The following is a 23,897-nucleotide window of genomic DNA, read 5'->3' as shown; positions in this document are numbered from 1 at the left end:
TGAGTGTGTGTGTGTGTGTGTGTGTGTGTGTGTGTGTCTTTCAACATGCCCACAGAAGGCAGCGTAGAACCAAGTCCACTTCAACTCTTATTGCAAAAGACACCCAGTCTAAAACATCAGCCCAATTCACCTTTGCTGTAAAGCAAAACAACAGAAATGCACAGGCACTGTGGTGACATTTCCAAACCCAAGTCATTGAGAAAAGGCTAATCGCCTTGATCTTTTCACTCATCCGCTCTAATGAGCTTTGTTTTTTTTTGTTTTTTGTTTTTTAAGAAAAAGAAAGACCAAAGAGGAAGACGTGGCCAACGGGATCTCCGCTTCTCATGCATCTTGCAGGTCTGGAATGTCAGAGAGGATCATGGGAGAGCCCAATTGCAATTCTTGCTGCAGAGACTCCATGTCAGCAGGGTTCATGCGATGGACTTCCAACCAATCAGCGAGAAGCGAGGCCGAGAGTGGGGCGGAGTCACCTTGGCTAATAAAGTGAAGTACAAGAAAAAAGAGAGACCATGTATTGGTTAATACATGAATAATACATTATTCATGTATTAACCGCAGCTAGAATTGTATTTGCAGAACATTGGAAAAGTGTAGAGATTCCTACTGATGAGAAGGTAATCAGGGAAATATTAGAATGTGCAGCAATGAACTAACATTAGCCATTAAGGAGAAAGAGCAAACTGAATTAATGTATGATTTGGGAAGTATTTTACCAATGGTTGGAGAATAAAAAAGGAGTTTGGAAGTGGTTACAAATAAGTAGACAATACACTTAAATAAAGATATAAAATGGTTAGTTTGTGTATGATAATGATGTTTAATGTTGATATATTATTACTAGAAGATAGTAAGAAAAACAGTGGAGAGTTTTATAATGTTTAAATGCCGACAGAAAGGATGACTCACACAAATTTTATAGATTTGAACAAAATGCTAAGATACAGAGACTTAATTGATAGACAGGGAAATTTAAAAACAATTGAAGAATTGGCAGATCAGAACATGAAAGTTGACTGGCTAACTTACCTCCAAATCAAAACTAAATACAATAATGATACTAAATTATATGACATCGAAACAGAACCACACGAATTGGATAAAATTATTCAAAGCTCAGATAGAAAGATGATAGGGAGAATATATAAATTCTTCCTGAAGTATAAAATGGAAGAGGAAATTTTGAAAGAACAAATGATAAAATGGGTGCAGAACTTTGGCTATAATATTGAATTAGACAAATGGGAAAATTTTGGGGGAACAAACTTAAAAATGACAATATCAAGTTGCATACAAGGAAAACCAGTACAAAATGTTTTACAGATGGCACCTGGCACCAACAAGGTTAGCTAAAATCTTAACAAATACCTCCCCAAAATGTTGGAAATGTGAATCAATACACGGAACATATTACCATTTATGGTGGACCTGTGAGGAAGCTAAATTTTTTTGGAAAAGGATCAAATATTGGCTGGAGGCAATAACAGGGGTTAAAATAGAATGGAAACCTGAAGTTTTTTTATTAGGAATAATGTCTGCAAAATACAAAAAAGAAATCCAGTATTTAATACTATATATAATTACGGCGGCAAAGATTGCCTTTGCCCAGAAATGGAAAAACAAATTAATTCCAAGAGAAGATGAAATAATAACAAAGGTTATATGGATTGTGCTGAAATGGACAAACTAACTAAAGAAATGCAGGGAAAAGAAGAATCAGAATTTTAACAGATATGGGATAAACGGTATAGGTGGATGGAGGAAAGAAACAAGAATCAATGAAGGAATATAACAAAACTAAAAAAAAAATAGTTATGAGTAAAATAAGAGGGTTAAGAATGGTGAAATCCAAATGAAATATAATAGAAGGGGAAATAATATAAGGTGAGCAATATCAATTGATAATTGTTATTAGAAAGAACAGGAAGCTCCTGTTCGTATTGTATTGTGTGTGTGTGTGTGTTTTACATGTTTGTTAATAAAAAATAGAATAAAAAAATGCCTAATATATTATAATACTAAATTTACAATACAATACAATACAATACCAGAGTTGGAAGGGACCTTGAAGGTCTTCTAGTCCAACCCCCTGCCTAGGCAGGAAACCCTATACCGTTTCAGACAAATGGCTATCCAACATCTTCTTAAAGACTTCCAGTGTTAGGGTATTCACAACTTCTGGAGGCAAGCTATTCCACTGATTAATTGTTCTAACTGTCAGGAAATTTCTCCTCAAGTTGCTTCTGTCCTTGATTAGTTTCCACCCATTGCTTCTTGTTCTACACTCAGGTGCCTTGGAGAATAGTTTGACTCCCTCTTCTTTGTGGCAACCCCTGAGATATTGGAACACTCCTATCGTGTGTCCTCTAGTCCTTCTTTTCATTAAACTAGACATACCCAATTCCTGCAACCGTTCCTCATATGTTTTAGTCTCCAGTCCCCTAATCATCTTTGTTGCTCTTCTCTGCACTCTTTCTAGAGTCTCCACATCTTTTCTACATCGTGGCGACCAAAACTGAATGCTGTATTCCAAGTGTGGCCTTACCAAGGCATTATAAAGTGGAATTAACACTTCACGTGATCTTTATTCTATCCCTCTGTTTATGTAGCATAGAACAGTGTTGGCTTTTTTGGCAGCTGCTGCACACTGCTGGCTCATATTTAAATGGTTGTCCACTAGGACTCCAAGATCCCTTTCACAGTTACTACTGTTGAGCAAGGTACCACCTATATTGTACCTGTGCACTTAGGAAAATAATGTTAATATGAATATGAAAGATGTGGCAAAAGAGGAACAATGTTGCACAGAGAGTTTTGTACCCAGATGACACACTGCATAGAGAAAGATGGAATGTTTATTTCTGTAATTAAAAAATAATAAAACTCTTTTAAAAAAGAAAAAGAGACCAGGAGATGGGATGAAGACAAAGCAATAGACAATCCTATGGAAGTCTTAATTATCTGGACCGGCAACTCTACAATATTTTAAGGAAGGGCTTATTTTGGGGGGGCTTACTTTAGCACATGGACTCAAAAGCCCAATTGAGGTCTTATTTTCGGGGAAAGAGGGCAGTTCCAAAAAAAGTAAACATCTGTTCCAGAATGCAGGTTTTTCTCCACTGATTCCACGGCACAAACATCTCCCTACAAAGTCCCAACAAATAGGATACATGAAACACCGCTCACCTCTCCCTGTTCTCCCCCACCATGTCGAAAGACTGATTCAGGAATTCTTCCAGATCAAATCCAACCCCGTAACCTGCACCGCTGCCTTTGGGTGTTCCAGAGAAAACAGGAGGCAAAAGATCTTCCACCTGGAATGAAGAAGAACCAATGGAGATTAATGAAGGACTGCCAACAATTTGAAAACGAAGGGACTCTCCGTGCAATCTTATTCCTGCACGAATAGCCTACTTCCATGATGGCGAACCCATGGAACGCGTGCTACAGGTGGCACACAAAGCTCTCTCTGCAGGCACCCGAGTTGTCACCTCAGCTCAGCTTCACTGCGCATGTGCATGCGCCTCCCGCCGGCCAGCTGATTTTCAGGTCTCTGCCATGCATGCACGGGGCAGGGTGCATGGGAGAGACGTGCACGCATACATGCGGATGAGGTCACACATGCATGCGCGGGGCGGGGAGTTATGCGGTGTCCATGGGGGGGAAGGGGATGCGGGGGCTGCGCGCCACCCCCCGCAGCCAGTTTTTGTTCCCAGGAGGCTGCAGGGAAACCTACTAGACCCAAAAGGGGGAGGTGCAGCACGTGTGTCCCCCCCACTCTCAGCGGCACGTATTTGCTCCCAGGAGGCTGCAGGAAGCTGCAGGAAGGCCTACTAGACCTAAAATGAGGCGCAGAGCATCACAAGCAGATGCACAGGGAAAATGTGCGCATGTGCAGGGGGCGGGGTGCAGGGGTGCCGCACACACATTTCATTATGGGTGCTGAAGCACGCACACTTTTGGCATGCAATGACAAAAAGGTTAGCCATCTCTGGCCTAGTTACTCAGCTGTCCCTTGCACCATGAGCAAACCCATCACCTCAACCTGATACCCTAAAGAGAAATCCCCTCAGTCAGCGTCCTTTTTGGGCATACCATTTGAAAATTACGGGTGTTAAAGCACATCTGGAACACAGCAGCCAAAGGGAAACACTTAGCAAATAAAAGGAGGGGAAGGATAGGTTCAAAGAAATCAGCTGCACTGAACAACGATCAGAAGTGAGAGAAGTAAACAAGTCTAAACTTGCTAAATTCCTTTCAGTGGGAGTGGAAGAAAATTAATGCCCTCCAGATCTGATCCAAAATAAACAGTTATAGTCAAGGCGTTGTGTTGACCGACGCCCACAACAAAGAGGACTTCTTTGTGCTTCTTTCTCAGGCTGCGAAAAGACCCTTGCTCATCTCTAGGCGCTCCCTAAGAGAAACGTTGCAGCCTGCACAAAACGTTGCAGGAATTTAATTAGTACACATCCTACAGAAACAGCATTTAAGTTTGCCGCGAGCATCTTCCAGAGATACCAAGGGCTCACAACTCCTGTGGATTACAGTGAGGGATTTTAGGAAGGGCACTAACATTAATAAACTGACTTACCCAAGCCTCCTAATATCAAAAGGAGATGACCCTCAAGGGCTTTTACCTGAGATTTTGACAGCTGCTGGGTTACCACGTTGATATCAGGAGACTCCGAAGGTAGTCCAGATGCCACCTGGGACTGAACCGGCCCTCTAGTTTCTTCTGTGGACAGTCCCTGGGGCGGAATTTCAGACTTGCCTGTCTCAGACTGGAACAGAGGCTGATCCGCCTCAGCTCTTGCCACAAAATTGACAACCGGTTCTGACAAAGGCCCGGCCGGTGTTACCTCAGGCTGACCAACAGGCAGTTGCCCAGACACAGCCCAGTTCTCAGGAGGAGAGACGCTACGCCAAGCGTTGAGAGCCGCCACTCCATACGGGCCTTGGAAGATCTGGCTCGGGGCATATTTGACGTTCAAGAGGCACTCGGACTTGGCAGGGATGGCTTTGGGGCAAGCCGGGGCGGCCACCACGAAGGGGGCGGCCTGCGCTGGGAAAAAGCGGATAACGTTAGTGTTGGAAGCCTGGACCGAGGCTAGCTCGGTCCCCACCGGGACAAGGGTGAGCTTAGGGGCAAGACCTGTTGCCGCTTTGTCGGAGAAAGCAAGGAATTCGGAAGGGGCAGGCGTGTTACGAGAAGGGGCGGGAGTGACACAGGTCGATGCGTGGGCCTGCGGGGGCAAAGTCTTGGCAGCGGGAACTGAAGGCAGGGCATGACTGGCCATGTTTTTCTGAGGTGGGACCGTGGACCCATTTTGGATTGGCTTGTTCTGGGTGCGGTCCACCATCTTGGTCCACCTTTCCAGAAGGTTCCGGTCATTCTCGGTCAGCATGTCCTTGTGTTCCCGTTCCTTCTCCTTCTTCTGCTTCTCTCGCTCCTTGGCCCGCTCCTGGCGCCGCTTCCGTTTCTCCTCCCTCTCACGCTGCCGTTCCTTTGCCGTTACCGGTCGCCGGATATCGGGAGTTTCTGAGACAGAGGAAGGTATATCTGCAGGACAGAAGGAGCCAGTGGTATTCATGAAGAAGGAATCCAAGAAGTAAAGATGGCAGCTGCAAGCATATTATCAAGGCCACACTTTTTTAAAAAAAACACACACATGCATCACAGATTAGTATCACTGCAGGTAATCCCAAAGGTGCTTTTTCAGGAGGCAACTGGACTTTCTGGTTTTTCTTTGAAGATGTTTCGCTTCTCATCCAAGAAGCTTCTTCAGCTTTGACTGGACGATGAGGAACGGATTTATAATAGCTTCTTGGATGAGAAGTGAAACATCTTCGAAGAAAAATCGGAAAGTCCAGGTACCTCTTGAAAAAAGCACCTTTGGGACAGCCAGGATCTGGGTGACTGAGAATCTCCACGGACATCACTAAAGGTAGTTCTCGAGTTACAACCATTTATTTAGTGACTGTAAAAAGTTACAACGGCACTGAAAAAAATGATGTACGGCCGTTTTTCACGCTTATGACCGTTGGAGCAACCAAATAGTCACATAATCAAAATTTGGGTGGACTGGTTCATATTTACGGCCGATATCCGGTCACAGTGTCCCAGGGTCATGTGATCACCTTTGGCGACCTCCCAATAAGCAAAGTCAACAGTGAAGCCAGATTCAAATGCCAACCTCATTGCTAACTTAACAACTGTAGTGATTTGCCTAATGATTGTGGCAAGAAAGGTTGTAAAATGGGGCAAAATTCACTTAATAACTGTCTCGCTTAGAAACAGAAATCTGGGACTCAAATGTGGTTGTAAGTCAAGGATTACCTGTATTTAAGCAGTAAATAGTTTATAGTTTATAGTTTATAGTTTATTTATTTGTATGCCGCCCTTTTCCCTGAGGGGACTCAGGGCGGCTCACAAGTTAGGGGAAGGGGAGGACAAAACAAGTTATGAACATAAAACAATACATTGTTAAAAGAGAACACAACAATCATACCATTCGGGTGGGGTTAGGGTCTTTAGCCCCAGGCCTGCTGGGACAGCCAGATTTTAAGGGCAGTGCGGAAGGTCTGGAGGGTGGTGAGGGTACGAATCTCCACGGGAGTTTGTTCCAGAGGGTCGGAGCAGCCACCGAGAAGGCTCTCCTCCGGGTAGTTGCCAGATGACATTGGCTCATTGATGGAATTCGGAGGAGGCCTAATCTATGCGATCGGATCGGTCTAGTGGAGGTAATTGGCAGTAGGCGGTCTCTCAAGTACCCAGACCCAATACCATGAAGGGCTTTGTAGGTGACAAGTAGCACCTTGAAGTGCACCCGGAGATCAACAGGTAGCCAGTGCAGCTCGCGGAGGATAGGTGTTACGTGGGTGAAGCGAGGTACACCCACGATCACTCACGCGGCCACATTCTGGACCAGCTGAAGTCGCCGGATACTCTTCAAGGGCAGCCCCATGTAGAGCACATTGCAGTACTCCAGCCTAGAGGTCACAAGGGCACGAGTGACTGTTGTGAGGGCCTCCCGGTTCAGGTAGGGTCGCAACTGGCGCACCAGACGAATCTGGGCAAATGCCCCCCTGGTCACAGCTGACAAATGATGTTCAAAAGTCAACTGTGGATCCAGGAGGACTCCCAAGTTGCGGACCCTATCTGAGGGGCGTATAATTTGACCCCCCAGCCTGAGAGATGGAACACTGGGCCAATTAGTGGGAGGGAAGCACAACAGCCACTCGGTCTTATCTGGATTGAGTACAAGCTTGTTAATACTTTCACTGCAATTATCCCAAACTTTCTAAGCATTTTCCTGGGTTCTAACCGGGTTTTAACAGATCATGATTTTACAGTATCCAGGATACTGAACCCTGGAAAACTAATAATTGCTGTGCAATGGTGATAATAAGCCGAGGACTACCTGTATATCAGAGAGGCAATTAAATGACATAGAATTCTTCAAAGTTTCTGGATTTGCGGGTGGGAGGAGAGGGGAGGGTTCTGTGCAAATGACTGGAAAGCACACACGTACACACAGCTCCCTTTACACAAGCAGCGTACACACATGCCTGCCACTCATTTTAACAGAGCATGAGCGCATGTTCTACCGCTGCTAAAACAAGTGAGGCGGCCCGTGTGTGCGCATGGGCTCGCCGGCCATTTTCGCGGGCCAGTTGCTGGAGACCCATGAGTTGGGTTACCTCCAACCTTGAGGCATGTCATATCACTTCCCAGGGCAAAACCAGGAGAAACCTCACCTTTGTTTTTATTCCGGAGTGCAGATTGCAAGATGAGGGCTTTGAGAGCAGCCTTGGTGTCATCTGAGATGGCGCCTTCCCGCTTTGGTGGCGCCACTGGGGCCTCCACCTCAGCCTTTACTTCTGGCGGCGTGACAGATGAAGCCACCAGAGGAGAGGTGAAGTCAATGGTCTCCGTTGGGTAAGGCATGGGAGAGGCCATCGCATAATCATCATCGGCCCGTGGAGAACCAGCACTGGGCATGTCAATATCATTGCAGCGCAGTAGCAACGCCTGGCTAGCGGCATCATCCACCCCGCCATCCAACATAGCTGGTCTAAGAGCGGGCTTGAAGCTGATCTGCCGCCGGATGCCTTCCCGGCGTTCGTGGAAGTCCTTGATTTCCGCCACAATGGTCTCCTTGATTTGTTCCTTGGTAAGCACCTGTTTGTCGAAGTCAAAATCGAAAGCCGGGACGCAATCTGGCTCGTCGTCTGGATCGTGATACTTAGACAGGAACGGGTGGTTCAAGGCCTCCACTACGGAGATGCGCTCACGTGGGTCGAAGCGGAGCATCTTGGAGAGCAAAGACAAGGCCTTCCGGTCGGCATTCTGGTAGAGGCTGTCCCACGGCACTGGCTGGCGCGACGGCAAGCTCTGGATGTAGGCACGCACCCGGTCAGCACCAATGGAGTGGACCACTTTGGCGGGAGGAGTGCCCAGGACGGTGATAATCAGCTGCAGTTGATGGATATAGTTTTTCCCGGGGAAAAGCTGCTTCCGCCCGAGCATCTCTGCAAAAATGCACCCCACAGACCACAAATCTATAGCCTGTGTGTATTCATGCAGAGACAACATCAGTTCTGGGGCTCTGTACCAGCGAGTGGCCACGTACTCCGTCATGAAATACTTGTATTCAACCGGCTTGGTGCAGAGGCCTCGGGCCATCCCAAAGTCACCGATCTTCAGCTCACAGTTCTCATTGATCAGCAGGTTGCTGGGCTTGAGGTCTCGGTGGATGACATTTGCCGAGTGGATGTACTTAAGGCCTCGGAGGAGCTGGTAGAGGAAGTAGCGCACATGCTCCAAGGTGAGAGGCTGTGATGAATGGATAATCTGGTGAAGGTCACTCTCCATTAAGTCTAGCACCACATAGCTGTCAATGGGGGGGGGGGGGAGAGAAAGAGAGAGAAAGGGCATAAAACAATGAAAGCGTGAATCTGGTCACATACAATACTGAATAATCTTGGACTCTTCTCTCCCCGTATGCAGGCATGCAACCTTCCTTGTTGGGGGTTATTGTAAAAATAACCCTGTGGGCTATTCAAGAGCCAAATGGTAGCACTGCATGTATTGTTCTGACCTCGGCTTTACAAAATACACGAAGTAGATTCCTTATCCCAACAAAACCCCTTTTTATTAAGCTAATGTGAATTCCTGTAGCAAAGCCCCGGCAAACAGTCTTTCAAGGGTGAATTTACAATCACAGACCTTATCAGGCTTGGAGAGCTGCCAGGCCGATATCTCCCAAAGGCCACTCTGTACAAGAAAATACTTGGCAAAGAGTCTCTGAGGGTCACGAACAAATATTCACACTAACTAAATGAACTAATTGTCTCCTGCAAAATCCCCTCCCCTTCTGCTCCTCTTTTATTCTCTATGGGAGGGGCCATTCACCGTTCACCTGTGGCTTTACTCCCGAGTCGACCCTCGTTCCTTAGCTGTTCCCTTCTCCTGGCAACTCTGAGCATTCGCACACCGGGAACAGGCTCCAGCTGTTCTTCTGCCCCATTGCTCTCCAACTGCAAAGGCAGCTGATAACTGACAGCCCTGGCTCCATCTCTGCCTCCGACACAGAGCCCTCATCACAGCCTTTTCCAGACTCCAGGACTGGCCCACATTCCTCCCCAACCTCCTCACTCTCTGAATCTGCCACCAGCTCCGCTAGCGTTAGGGTTCCCTCTCCTAAGGATCTCCACCCAGCAGGACCAAGATGAAAGGCCTTCTCTGTATTTTCTCCCTCCTGAGAAACATAATCCATCTGGAGCTAAGATTGGTCCCCATTTGTTCTTTTGCCACCCACCCCCCTCATCATACATACTTTATGGACAGAGTGTTGACTGGGTCATATTTTATACATCTCATTTATAATCATAATTTCAGTATATTCTAATTTCCCCACTTCCATTAATATTAATCTCTTTTATATAATCTTTTCTTTTTTCCCATTAATTCATTTAAGCTTGCTAAGCACTTAATCTTTACAAATAAATCATTTTTAACCATAGTTTTGGTATACCAACTTCAATCATATTGCTCTCTTTACATATTTCTTTATCTTTTCTCATTTAATTTTTTAATATAGTTAACATCACTATATGTCCTATATTTCATCTTTTTTAAAACAATTTTCACATACATTTACCTTATCTCTTCTTCTATAAAAAAAAATAACCTCATGAATTCCCCTTTCCTAATTGCTAATATTTTAGAATTCCCAACATTGTTCAAATTACATTCAAGATTAGTAATATTATCAGATTATCTACTTGTTCTTGCATTAAGCTTTTATCCTTATAAACCATCAAAGCCACTGAGAGTGAGTGGGATGGCCATCTATATTTTCTTAAATAAATGAATAAAAAGTGGTCTTCGTACATTTTGATTCTACTTCCTTGAACTGAGAAGTCATACATGCTGTTTCCAAGTCAATAAAATATCCACAATAAGACTGGAAAATAAGGACAAGACCAACTCACCCAAGGACAACCAACGAAACTATCATTATTTGAATCTGGATTTCCAGACTTCCTGACAACCACTAACATTATCTCATCTTATTCGAGAAACAGGACAGATCTTTCACTGGAAACACTCATGGTCCCAAAAGGATCTGGGAACCTGATGCGGGGGGATTGGGGAGCGGGGGGAATCACCTCCATCAGAAGCAGCCAATTCCCCAAGCACTCAGTATTTCAAGAATCCTTCATGTCAATTAGCCAAAGAAGGTTATTATTTTTGTTTTAGGTTAATACTGGTGTTTTAATTGTTTTTAATATTCATTATTTATTATATACGTAAGGCACCCAGTCTATACTTGAAGATGGGCAGTTATATAAAACAAACAATTGGGTTCTTTTTAATAAAGGTGAGAAATCCAAAATCATATATCCCAAAGGTGCTTTTTTCAAGAGGCAACTGGACTTTCTGCTTTTTTTTCTTTGAAGACATTTCGCTCCTCATCTGAGAAGCTTCTTCAGTTTCTTGGATGAGAAGCAAAAGGTCTTCGAAGAAAAAACAAGGAAGTCCAGTTGCCTCTTGAAAAAAGCACCTTTGGGACAACCACGACCTGGATGACTGAAAATATCCATAGACATTTACCAAAGTCATACACTTGAAGATGGACAGCTACATAGAACGAACAATTAAATTAAGATGTCAACTAATCTTTCAAAAGTAGAGATGGGTAACTTGTGGCCTCGGGACTCTTCATGTAACCTTCTGAGCTCACACTGATTTAATCAGCTTTCGACAAGAAGAGATAAACTGTTTTAATTCATAAAGGCTACCAGAATTTCAAACAGGGCTAGAAGGCATGGCTAGGACCAGCTAGTATTTCTCAACGCTGGCAAACTTTTTTTTAAAAAGATATCATTGCACTTTTATTGTTCTTTGTTACAGAAATGGATCTATTTGTCCCCTAGCTATTCCCTCTTGCTGTGAGCATCCTTTGAAGATTTTGATAGTAACATTCCAAGTAAGTTGGGGCTGCCAAATGAGATGCAAACTTTCTTAAATCCCACGTATGTCTGGTTTAAATATATAAACATATCTGCAAAAGACACGCAAAAATATGCTTGCTGTTACCACGGGGAAGATACTTACCTATCTTTTTTTGTTAAATATTTTTATTGCTTTATATCACACATTCCATCTCTATGTTGAACAGTGTGTTTTCTAGGTATCCAAGGTGTTAACATTGCAAACATCATCACTGATATTATAATCATTAATAATTCCCTCAACACTGTCAAACTATTTACTAAGTCTGCATTACTATTAATCTTCCCATCGTTCCTATCATCCATCTCCTCCCACTTATGACTGCAGGACTGTAACTTTGTTGTTTGCATCCTTATGATTTATATTGATTGTTCCCTAGTATAACTTGATTGCTGATTTGTACCTTATGACTGTCATTAGGTGTTGTACCTTATGATTCGTAACAAATGTATCTTTTCTTTTATGTACACTGAGAGCATAGGCATATAAACCTGGCAAAAAAAATTAAGGCAAGACACTTACACAGACTTGAATTCAGCATAAGGCACGGAAGGTTTCAGGATATCCTTGATGGCAATAATGTTGTCATGCTTGAAATGCTTCAAGATTTTAAGTTCCCGGAGGGTACGCTTGGCATTCATCACAACGTCGAAGGCATTTGGGATCTTCTTGATCGCCACCTGCTGGCCTGGTAAGTGGAAAACAGGAAGAAGACGAGGTGTGCGTGAAATTTGGTTCCTATTCACAGGAACGTCACTCTAAAGCAGGGGTCTCCAATCTTGACAAGTTTACGACCTGTGGACTTCAACTCCCAGAATTCATCAGCCAGCAAAGCTGGTTTTGTTTTTAATTGGTTACACGCTGTTCAAACTAATGGCTTTTATTAGAGAGAGGACTTGAGGAGTGTTTCCTTAGTGCAACTTGTATTTATTTATTTTCCTTTTAAAGTACTAACAAAAGGAAAAGGAACAAAAGGCCAAAATAATTACAATGGAGACGTTCGCGAATGAGGGGGGAAATGCATTGAAAGTACAGTGTGTTTTAGAAGCAAAAATTTAAAAATACAATAGAAAAAATAAAAAGTAAAATATTGATCTAATGTGAATATTATTAAAGTGCAAGAATGGAATGGAATAGAATAGAATGGAATGGAATAGAATAGAATGACAGAGTTGGAAGGGACCTTGGAGGTCTTCTAGTCCAACCACTTGCTCAGGCAGGAAACCCTATACCAGTGGTCTCCAACCTTGGCAACTTTAAGACTTGTGGACTTCAACTCCCAGAGTTCCTCAGCCAGCTTTGCTGGCTGAGGAACTCTGGGAGTTGAAGTCCACAGGTCTTAAAGTTGCCAAGGTTGGAGACCACTGCCCTATACCACGAGTGTCAAACTCACAGCATCACATTTGTGTCACATGACATATGGCAATGTTTTTTCCCTTCGCAGAGCTGGGTGGGCATGGCCTGCATGTGACACATCCAACCTACAGGCCACCAGTTTGATACCCCTCCCCTATACCACTTCAGACAAATGGTTGTCTAATCTCTTCTTAAAAACTTCCAGTGTTGGAGTATTCACAACTTCTGGAGGCAAGCAGTTCCACTGATTCATTGTTCTGACTGTCAGGAGAGTTAGATACATCTTTTGTTTCTAATATATTTACGTCATCGTAACACTGTCTTGTAGGAACTCAGCCTAGTCAGTCAATGCATATTCCACTGTACTGCATGAACCCCGAAAACAGGTAATTCACTTTGCAAACTAAGTTATTTCACAGATCCAACCAGTTAACTCACACCTTTCCTTAACCACTGTTTAGATATGAACCATACATGCATGGGTTCAAATTCATACAGGTAGTCCTCAGGTTATGCCTGGTCCTTTAGCAATCATTCAAAATTACAACGGACAACCCAAAAGCATAGCACCTGCTTCCGGAGTCCCAACAGGTGCATGCGCGTACAAACACACACATGCATATCAGGCACTTGGCAACTAGCTCACCTGCAGTCTATCATAGTCACATGACCACAAGTTATAGTCATGTGACTTATCACTCATAGGAATATACTGATTAACTTAATGGCCTGTTGCATCCACATAACGGCAGTGGCATTTGCTTAAGTGCCCCACCCCCACCGCCCCGCCCACAAAATCCCATGAAATCAGATCCAATCATGTGGATGCCTTATGATGGTCATGACTTACAATGGAAATTCTAACGTCTCTTATCGTCATGATTCAAGGACTAGCTGTACAAGAAGATGAACCAAAGTAAACAACTACATTATTCCTTTATTCAGACAGTTTCTGAATCTAACAAACATTTTATGTGATTTGGGACGTTGGCAAAAAAAAATATGTCGAAAAAAGTTTTTTATTTTTTTAGTCTCTTACATACAATTTCAGGTATACATTCACTTAATTATTATTCTTATTTGTTGTGGCCCAGCAGGAGCCGTTGGAGCTGCCGATGGACTCCGATAGCGAGGGACCCTATGAGTCTGCTATGAAAAATGTGGAGGACTCTGGGCAGGGTTCAGACTCCGAGCAGGGACCAGGAGGCACCTGAGGCATGGAGCAGTGGTGAAGATCAAAGGGAGTTTGTCCCTGACTCCAGGCCAAGGAGGGCGGAGAAACGGAGGCAGCAGTTACAGAGACAGACTCATAAGAGATAATCAAGACCAGGTGGTTGTGGCTTGGCTCCTCCCAAGAGAGTATATAAGATGAGACTTTGGGAGGAGACCTTTTGCAGGACACAACCGTTCATACCAAGCTGGAGAAGCTCTTGTGTATTGTATCGCTTATCTGTGGGAGTTTGGGTTGCTGCCAACGTCTTGTCTGTGAGTAATTACTGTGAATAAAGCATGGCTAACAGTAAGCCTGTGTCGGCGTTAATCACCGGACGGAGGGGGGTCAGAACACTTATTTATATTTATTACTTTTACACATTTATTTTTCCATATAAAAAATTAAAATATGCATTCGGGGTTGCTTTGTTTACCATCCCATACACCTATTTTGTATTATCACCATCCTACTTTCCCTCTCTTTTCTCCCTCCCTTCCCTACTTTCTTCCTTCCTCCTCTCCTTTTCTTCTTCCCTTACCTCACCCCTACTCTTCTTTTCCTCTTCCCCTTCCTACCCTCTCTCCTCTTTCTATCCCTTCCAGCCTTCCTCTCCTTTCCTCTTTCTTCCTTCCCTCTCCTTTCCTCTGTTCTCCTCTACTCCTCTCTTCCTTTCTTTTTGGACCTTGGCATTTCTGTGGGCCCTTATGCCAAGGGCCTACCCTGCATCTCAGTGTAATATATAAAACAAAGTCTCCCTATTTTCCAGACTCTGGCAAGCCTTCCCCGGCTGGCATCGATTAGTTCCTTTGGAATTATATTTCCTAAAATTCCAACCCAGCACGAAGGTTGGCCTGGATCCAGGCATCAAGTTTGAACGTGGCACAGTGAAAAGCATTCTGAAGGATTTTGTCTTAACAGAAAATGCATGGCCTGGGCAAAAAAAACCCTTTTATTAATTTTCTGTGAATTCTGCTCATTCACACCCAGCAAAGACTTTCAAGGGAGGCTTTACAATCACAGACCTTATCTGGCTTGGAGAGCTGACAGGGCGATATCTGCAAAACCTGGCAAGGAGTCTAAGAAAGTCACGAACTAATTAAACGAACTAATTGTCTCCTGCAAACTCCACTCCCCTTTCGCTCCTCTTTTATTTCCTCTGGGAGGGGCCATTCATTGTCCACCTGTGGCCTTACTCCCAAGTCGACCCCTGTTCTTTAGCTGTTCCCTTCGTCTGGCAACTCTGCGCATGTGCACACTGGGAACAGGCTCCAGCTGCTCATCTGTCTCACTGATGTCTGACTCTGAAGGCAGCTGATATCTGGCATATGGCTCTGGCCCCCTCTCTGCCTCTGACACAGAGCCCTCATCAGAGTCTTCCCCAGACTCCAGGACTGGCCCTTGTTCCTTCCCAACCCGCTCACTGTCCAAATCTGCTGCCAGCTCCACTGGCCACTGGTGGGCCACAACAGATGCAGACACTAGTGCATGGTAGTAAAGTGAATGCCACTGCCAAAATGTGAATGCAACTGTCATTAAGTGAATAAATCCACCTCATGTGTTTGTTGTGGTGGGGAAAACAGGAAGCAGGATTATTAGGTATGTTGACTGTCTTGAGTTGTTCCAATATATATATACAGAATTTATGTTTTTAAAAAGAGGAACAAAAGTCCAATAATAGTAGCTCATTAATCTGTATAGTTTGTTACGTGTTTCAATATTAACACATAAAATATCTGCTGTGAGTAAATTATAGGTAGACCTAGCTTAATAGCCATAATTGGAATCAGAGGAATGGGGCAATGCATTACAGCCAACTCGAAGCAGGACAAGAATTACATTAATATCGGAAAAAATGGTGGAACAGAATCATTAAAAGAAAGGATGCCAAAGGAGGGACAAAAATGAAATGTGAATGATAAAAATTAAATTATTTTTTTAAAATTATTTTAAATAATTGAATTGTTGAATGATCCCACAGTGAGTTGCCCTGGGGTAAGTTGACCATGGCAAGTTGGCTGCGGAGAATTGTGATAGCCCCCGGAATCAACAATTCATCAATAAACAAAGCAGCTAAGTGAAATCGTGACTGCGGTTATGATACGACCATACTTCAGTTTCCCTTCAGTTTTACAAGCCTGCTAAGATCGTAAGTGCGAAGCTTGGCTGCATTGTTACTTTTTCATTACAATCATCAATGCAAATAGTGGCTGTACGAGGCAGTGGCTAAAATGAGGACTACGCCTATGCATTAATTTTTCAGGGTACTAAACCCAGGCTGCGGAAAACACCACATAGAGAACAGCAGGAAATATATTATTGATGCACACTGCTAGTCAAGGAGAATTCCTCTACGCTCCGTCTCTATGCAGGAGGGAAACCACACAAGTTCTTAACAGCCACTTAACAGCAGAGAGCAGTGTGAAGCAGCACTCCGACTTACACACCTGTGTCTTTGCGCCGTGCTGAGCTCACCACACCGTAAGCTCCGGTGCCAATTGTTTCAATGACTTCATACTCATCTCCCACTTCAAAAGTGACGTCAAATGACCGGGCCTTCAAAATGGCTAAATTCTTCGCTGCCACTGTGGCCTGATGGGTGGACTCCTGCTTGGGTTGGCTTTGAGCTGCTTCCTCGCCCTCGTCTTCCACTGGTGGTTCAGCCATGGTCTGTCACATACACAGACACACATACACATACACACACAGAAACACACACAGAGAGACAAATGTGAATTATGAAATCCTTCTGCCCAGCCCAAACGTTCCAGGAGGTTACTGGTCCAATGCCCAGCTTCCTATTCTCAGCTTTGTTACAGGAAATGTAGCAGGTGGACACAAAAGACAATCCTTTAAACCACTGGGTGGCACCCAAGATGTTCAAGGTAATCCAAGGTAGCAATAGAATTTAGAAGATGATGAACAATGAATGGATTTAGGGCCAACTAAAGATATGTACAATAGGGACATATCCCGATTTTATGGAGTGAGTTTTAACTTGTCGCCCTGAGGAAGTGGACAAGGCCATGGGAGCGGTAAGTGCCTCCACTTGTTTACTGGACCCGTGTCCCTCCTGGCTGGTCTCGACCAGCAGGGTGGTGACACATGGTTGGATCCAGAGGATTGTTAACACCTCTCTTCGGGAGGGATCCTTCCCGCGCCCCCTAAAGGATGCGGTGGTGAGACCCCTCCTTAAGAAACCTTCCCTGGATCCAGCCATCTTAAACAACTACCATCCAGTCTCCAACCTCCCGTTTGTAGGGAAGATTGTTGAGAAAGTGGTGGCCTTTCAACTCCGACGGACCTTGGATGAAGCAGATTATCTGGATCCCTTTTAGTCGGGGTTCAGGCCTGGTTACGGCACTGAAACTGCTTTGGTCGAGCTGATCGATGATCTCTGGTGGGCCAGGGATAGAGGACATTCCTCTATCCTAGTACTTCTTGACCTCTCAGCGGCCTTCGATACCATCAACCATGGTATCCTTCTGCGTCGGTTACGGGAGGTGGGAGTGGGTGGAACCGTTTTACGGTGGTTCTCCTCCTACCTCTCGGACAGGTCGCAGTCGGTGTTGGTTGGAGGACAGAGATTGAACCCTAGGCCCCTCAAATATGGGGTGCTGCAGGGTTCAGTCCTGTCCCCCCTCCTATTTATTATCTACATGAAGCCGCTGGGTGAGATCATACGCCGGCACGGGATCAAATATCATCAATATGCGGACGATACTCAATTGTATCTGTCCGCCCCATGCCAACTCAGCGAAGCAGTGGAAGTGATGTGCCAGTGCCTGGAGGCTGTCAGGGTCTGGATGGGAGCGAACAAGCTTGCACTCAACCCAGACAAGACCGAGTGGCTATTGATGCTGCCTCCCAAGGACAGTCCAGACATTCCACCTCTTAGCCTGGGGGGTGAAATTATACACCACTCAGAGAGGGCCCGCAATTTGGGTGTCCTCCTGGACCCACAGCTGACGTTAGAACACCATCTGTCAGCTCTGACCAGTTGCGGCCCTATCTGGACCGGGAGGCACTTCGAATGGTCACTCACACCCTCGTCACCTCAAGACTGGATTACTGTAACGCGCTCTACATGGGGCTGCCCCTGAAGAGTGTTCGAAGACTGCAGTTGGTCCAGAATGCAGCCGCGCGAGTGATATTAAGTGTACCTAGATACACCCATGTTACACCCATCCTCTGCGAGCTGCACTGGCTCCCTATTGGTCTCCGAACGCGCTTCAAGGTGCTAATCGTTACTTTTAAAGCCCTACATGGTTTAGGAGCTGGCTACCTGAGAGACCGGCTCCTGCCACATATCTCCCAACGACCAACTAGATCTCACAGGTTGGGCCTCCTCCGGGTGCCGTCGACCGGACAATGCCGGTTGGCGACTCCCCGGGGGAGACCCTTCTCTGTAGCTGCGCCGGCCCTGTGGAACAATCTACCCGTAGAGATCCGGATCCTTACCACTCTCCCAGCCTTCCGTAAAGCCACCAAGACCTGGCTGTTCCGGCAGGCTGGGGCTGTTGATCAATGTCCAGCCCCACCCACACTGAATGGATGATGTACAATTTTAATTATGCACCTTTATTTTTAAATTTTTAAATGTTTTTTGCAGTTCGAAAACACGTAAAAAATGCAAGTACAAAAATAGGGACCATCTTTGGTGGGAAGGTAACAGCGTTCTGTGCGCCTTTGGCATTTAGTCATGCCGGCCATATGATCACGGAGACGTCTTCAGACAGGGCTGGCTCTTCGGCTTTGGAACGGAGATGAGCGCCGCCCCCTAGAATCAGGCATGACTAGCACATATGTGCGAGGGGAACCTTTACCTTTTAAAGATATGTATGCCTTACCAGAGAACCAGTTTAATTAAGCTGTATGGAGATTCTCAGTCATTCAATTCACATCATGGTTTTCCCAAAGATGCTTTTTTTCAGGAGGCAACTGGACTTTCTTGTTTCTTCTTTTGAAGACTTTCGCTTCTCATCCAAGAAGCTTCTTCGGTTCTGACTGGATGGTAGGAATTGGAAGGATTTATACTCCTTGCAAACAGCTGGTCAAGTGACCCTAAGGACACAAACAAACCTCCAAGTGACCTCAATGACTCTCTAAAAGGGTGCAAATGACCAGCTCTCTGCAAGGTGTATAAATCCTTCCATTCCCCACCATCCAGTCAGAGCTGAAGAAGCTTCTTGGATGAGAAGCGAAACGTCTTCAAAAAAAAAAAACAAGAAAGTTCAGTTGCCTCCTGAAAAAAGCATCTTTAGTTAAGCTGGTTAAGGCAAAAGACAAGAAACCAGAAGAGTTTTTAATTCTAGCACCATCTTAGACCCAAAGCTAGTGAATGAGGTCAGTCACTGTCTCTCTCAGTCCCAGGCAGAAGGCAAGGGAAAATCATTTCCAAAGATCTTGCCAAAAAAATTGAAGGAACTAGCTCAGGCAGGGGTCAACAGAAGTCAAGACTGACTTGAAGGCCCACATACAAAAAAAAATCTTATCTATTCTTTGGATAAAGTCTTTCTACTTGTTATTTTAATTTGCTTGTGGTTTCAAAATCTGAGACTAAACATTTTTATCCAAAAAATGCTATTCTCCATCTCTGAGTCCTCAGTGATTGTAGATGGGCTTCGAGACATGCCAGCTTTCAAATATGTGCCAACCTTGTTACAATTTAAGCACAAGCTGAAAGTGCTGGTATTCAGTACAGCATTTCAAATCTCAAACCAATTTGTCCTGAAATACTCACTGACTATATTATTTTATAGGCTTTAGAGTTGCAAAATTTGGAATGATGGGCAGAATGACAGGCAAAATATGAGTGTGTTATATCAATAGATGAAACATATAATTGAATGTAGTCCATCAATTGTTTTTCCCCTGCCCCTCTGTGATTGACCTCAATTAGCTAGCTATGCAGATTGTAATGGGTGAGCTACAATTTTTTTAAAAAAGAACAAAAGGAGAACATACAATTAAAAGCAGATCATCAACAATCTTGCACAAAAGCGGGTGTGCAAATTATTTGTGACAAACTCAAGTTACTTGCAAGATAATTCAACCCACTGAGCATCTTGTAATGAAGTACTGCACTGTATAAAGTACTGTAGAAGGAAAGAGGGATACAAAACTTGAGAGAAGGTGAAAGAAAAGTTCCTTTTTAATTTAGGAACAGTAGAGTAAACTTGGACTGCAAGGCAATCCAATCTAGGCAGTCAGTCCTAGAGGAGATCAACCCTGACTGCTCTTTAGAAGGCCAGATCCCGAAGATGAAACTCAAGTACTTTTGCCACCTAATGAGAAGGACTCACTGGAGAAGAGCCTAATACTGGGAAATACTGAGGGCAAAAGAAGAAGGGAACGACAGAGAATGAGGTGGCTGGATGGAGTCATTGAAGCAGTAGGTGCCGAGGTGGCGCAGTGGTTAAATGCAGCACTGCAGGCTACTTCAGCTGACTGCAGTACTGCAGTTCAAATCTCACCGGCTCAAGGTTGACTCAGCCTTCCATCCTTCCGAGGTGGGTGAAATGAGAACCCAGACTGTGGGGGCGATATGCTGACTCTGTAAACCGCTTAGAGAGGGCTGAAAGCTCTATGAAGCGGTATATAAGTCTAATTGTTATTGCTATTGCTATTGACTCCAGAGGATGGTAGAGGACAGGAAGGCCTGGAGGAACATTGTCCATGGGGTCGTGATGGATCAGATTGCAACTAACAACAGAGTAAAGAACTCATCAGAGAGTAGTCTTCAGCTTACGTCCCTCTGACTGGGAAAATAAAATAGGGAAGAGTGACAGTCTGAAATTAAGAAGAATCTATTATGAGATGGAATGCAGGGGAGGGAAGCATGGAAAAGTTGTCCTCCTATCAATCAAAACATAGTTATCACAGAGATCTCAAAGAAGAGAAAAAATAGTTTTCCCCCCACCCCCACCCCAATCAATTCTCAGGACAGAGTGAGCTTAAGAAGCAAGCTGGATAGATTAACCTTAAAAATTAAAGATAAATAAGACTCAAAATATTATAGGACATGGAATAAATTTTACGAATGGATAGGGACAAGAGGAAGAAATGAGAGGGAAATTGACGAATAACAGCACGGAAAATAAAGATCTATAGAATTATGGATATAATATGGAAACATTGTAAATGGGGTAATGTCAGTAGAAATTTAGTTAAAGCTCATTTTCTTTTTTCCCCTTTGGTTGTATTATTATAATGACTGTAAATATATCACTGTTACAGTTATTAGCTTGTTAAGTATGTTAAGATTTGCTATTGATTTTTCTTTGGCTTTGCTTTATTTGTAAGTGTTACCCTGACATGGCACTCTCTTTTCAATAAAGTATAAAAAAGAAAAAGTAAGAAGCAAGCTGGGGCTCGATTTGGAGGGAAAAAAACAGAAAGTGACACTAGCCAATTTTATAGAGCAAGAAAAGGAAAAGCATGTCTTTACAGGAAGGGAGTCGAGTTTGGTATGATAAGGCACTTGCTCAAGACTGGGGAATCCCAAGTTCAAATCCACTCTAAAAACTCTCCCGAGCAACTTCGAATCAGCCACATTCCCTCCCCCCACCCAACAGGACAAAGAATGAAGGGAGACCCCCCCCAACCCACGTTGATCTCTGACGGACAATGACAGTAATTGGGGGTGGGTGTCTTATGGGGAGGGGCTGGGTAGAGCAGCGCAAAGCTTGGATGGGGAAGAGAACAAGGAGGAAGGGAAAGGGCTGCCGATGGATGGGGAGGGGGGAGAGGGCTGGAGGATGAGCGGGAGAGGCTGCAAGGCAAAGAGGAAATTCTACCGCTGCCCAACCTCCTTCCCGCTGGAACCGTCTCCCCCTAATAAGGATAGGAAGGAAGGCGCGGGAGAAAGAGGATTCCCCACCTGCCAAGATGCGAGAAGAGGCGCCGAAGGTCTCAGGAGGTGGACAAACAGGGGCGGTTCCCACTCTGGTCCGCTACTCCCTAGCGCTGGTGGTGGTGGTGATGATGATGGCTCGCCCGGCTGGACAAGAGTGCCCGGATGTTACGGCTCCGACTGCTCCTCGGCCAATCAAAACGCAGGCGGGCGTGGCTACGAGGGCGAAAGCGCCCCGAGATTGCTTCGGCGTCGGTACCTTTTCTTGAACAAAACGGAACGCCCCACCTCGCCCGCTTCGGAGAGCCAATCGGAGAGCGCGGAGGGGAAAAAAGCAAGGGAACCAATGGGAGAGGGAATGGAATGATATTAACATATACGAGTGGAGCTGTTCTGTAGCTTTATGTGGAGGGCGGGAGCTTCACCTGTTGCCCTTCAGCCCGCTATTGTTGTGGGTTGCTGCGAAGCGAACGCCTCGCGAAACGAATATCGGAGGCACCATTCACCACCCTACTCTTTCCAAATTGGAAAGAGAAATATATAGCCTCAATTATTCAGCAGATGGAAAACAGACCAGATAAATAGAATAGAATGGAAAATATGGAATAGAATACACTAGAATAGAAAAATGGAGTAGAATAGATTTATTTATTGGCCAAGTGTGATTGAACACACAAGGAATTTGTCTTTATAGATGCAGTGATTCATGAATGAGTTGCTTAAAGGTAGATGTTTACAATGAAATATGCTTTATTAAAACTCTTTAACAAAAGCTCGTAGGTACTAAAATCCTTAAATTTTGCTGTTCTTTTTTTTGTTTCAATTGTTTTAGCAAAATAAAGTCAATTTTTATTTAAGTTATGTGTGTGCCTAACATAATCTACATATAATCAATGGCTGCCCGTATAATTACATATACTTCACATACAATTTAGCTAAGTCTCATGTCCTGCATGGACAGGAAAGCTCATACACTATTTTTCGATCTTCCGATTGTAGAAAGTTAGCACCCATCCCTCAGAAGAATGAAAAATTTTGGGAAATACTAAAAAAGGCAGAATATTATATTTCTCCAAAGGGAGAAATGGAGAACATGTTTCTTCAGAGGCGAAAAGCAGCCTGCACTTTTCTTAACAGCCCACACCCGATGTCAGCACTTAAGACACAAAGAACTTATTGAAAGAAGCAAATTATTGAGATAGCTCTATTCATAAGCAAATCAAACACTCCAGGCAGAAATCTATTTTGAAACACCCTGCAGGAAAGTCCAAACAAAAGTAGAAGGATAAGATTAGAAGCAGCCCCTTAATAGGAATTGCCCAACATCCTTTCAGAACACAAGCCCCTTCATTGCATTACCCTAGATTTGGATTGCATAATCCAAACTTCACCTGGGAGCTCAGACAAACAATAAGCTAGAGGCTGACCAAATTATCTCACACAAACACCTAGGATTTGCAATTCCTCTTTTGCCTTTAGAGCCAGCTATAATTCCTACATATTCACATAGGAATCTGACAACAGCCAATAGGATACATATCCTTGCACTGGAACAGGAAGATCAAGTGCAAAGCCCAAAGAAGGTATAAAAACCTTCCATTCTCAACTTCATTTGGGCAGTTAGCCAGAACCGCAAACCTATGTTGTTCTGCTTCATGAATAAATCCTCTTTCCCTTCAGCCTCCATGTTTCCAGTGCCTTTCTCCCGGCTTGGAACTGAATCAAATGGATTTTTCTTCCCACACGATGCATTACCCTCATCAATATTATAGGATACCAGATATTATTGGACTTTGAATACAATAAAAGGACACCCAATTGTTGAAGATTTGGCTTGAAAGTAAATATGTGTCAGTCTCCCCGTGTATCCAAAATACACTTTTGAGCTATCCAAAGGACATAATGGCTAGCTGGCTTTAGACATTATCCTGCAGCATAACATGGTTCTGTTGGGA

At 44.2% G+C, this 23,897-nt stretch overlaps 1 protein-coding gene across 2 annotated transcripts; it reads right to left on the bottom strand.

Moving 5' to 3' along the window:
- Window positions 1-22,072, bottom strand: MAPK7 (mitogen-activated protein kinase 7). 2 transcript variants are annotated; one of them, XM_014076649.2, is made up of 7 exons: window positions 21,970-22,072; window positions 16,535-16,757; window positions 12,044-12,209; window positions 7,759-8,894; window positions 4,638-5,560; window positions 3,187-3,314; window positions 1-478 (listed from the first exon to the last, which is right to left on the bottom strand). In XM_014076649.2, the coding sequence occupies exons 2-7, from the start codon at window positions 16,752-16,754 to the stop codon at window positions 325-327; spliced, it is 2,727 nt and encodes a 908-aa protein (XP_013932124.2). In that variant the 5' UTR covers window positions 16,755-16,757; window positions 21,970-22,072; the 3' UTR covers window positions 1-324. The 2 variants fall into 2 exon arrangements, with proteins under 2 accessions (XP_013932124.2, XP_087570231.1); XM_087714105.1 differs by lacking the exon at window positions 21,970-22,072 and having other exon boundaries at window positions 16,535-16,824.
- Between the last annotated feature and the right edge of the window lie 1,825 nt (window positions 22,073-23,897).

The sequence above is a fragment of the Thamnophis sirtalis genome, unplaced genomic scaffold (genome assembly GCF_051295495.1).
Source record: "Thamnophis sirtalis isolate CommonGarterSnake01/CBP01778 unplaced genomic scaffold, rThaSir2_p1.2 scaffold_4, whole genome shotgun sequence".
NCBI lineage: Eukaryota > Metazoa > Chordata > Lepidosauria > Squamata > Natricidae > Thamnophis > Thamnophis sirtalis.
Note: the sequence above shows the minus strand (reverse complement) of the source record. Positions and strands in the feature narration are given on the sequence as shown.

Bases quoted from the DNA above. Each gene is read 5' to 3' on its own strand.
- MAPK7 (XM_014076649.2), bottom strand. From the start codon at position 16,754: ATGGCTGAACCACCAGTGGAAGACGAGGGCGAGGAAGCAGCTCAAAGC. The intron at 3,315-4,637 runs GTAAAAGCCCTT...TCTTCATTCCAG, and splicing joins AGCAGCTGTCAAAATCTCAG to GTGGAAGATCTTTTGCCTCC. The intron at 479-3,186 runs GTGAGCGGTGTT...TCACTTTATTAG, and splicing joins GTGGGGGAGAACAGGGAGAG to CCAAGGTGACTCCGCCCCAC.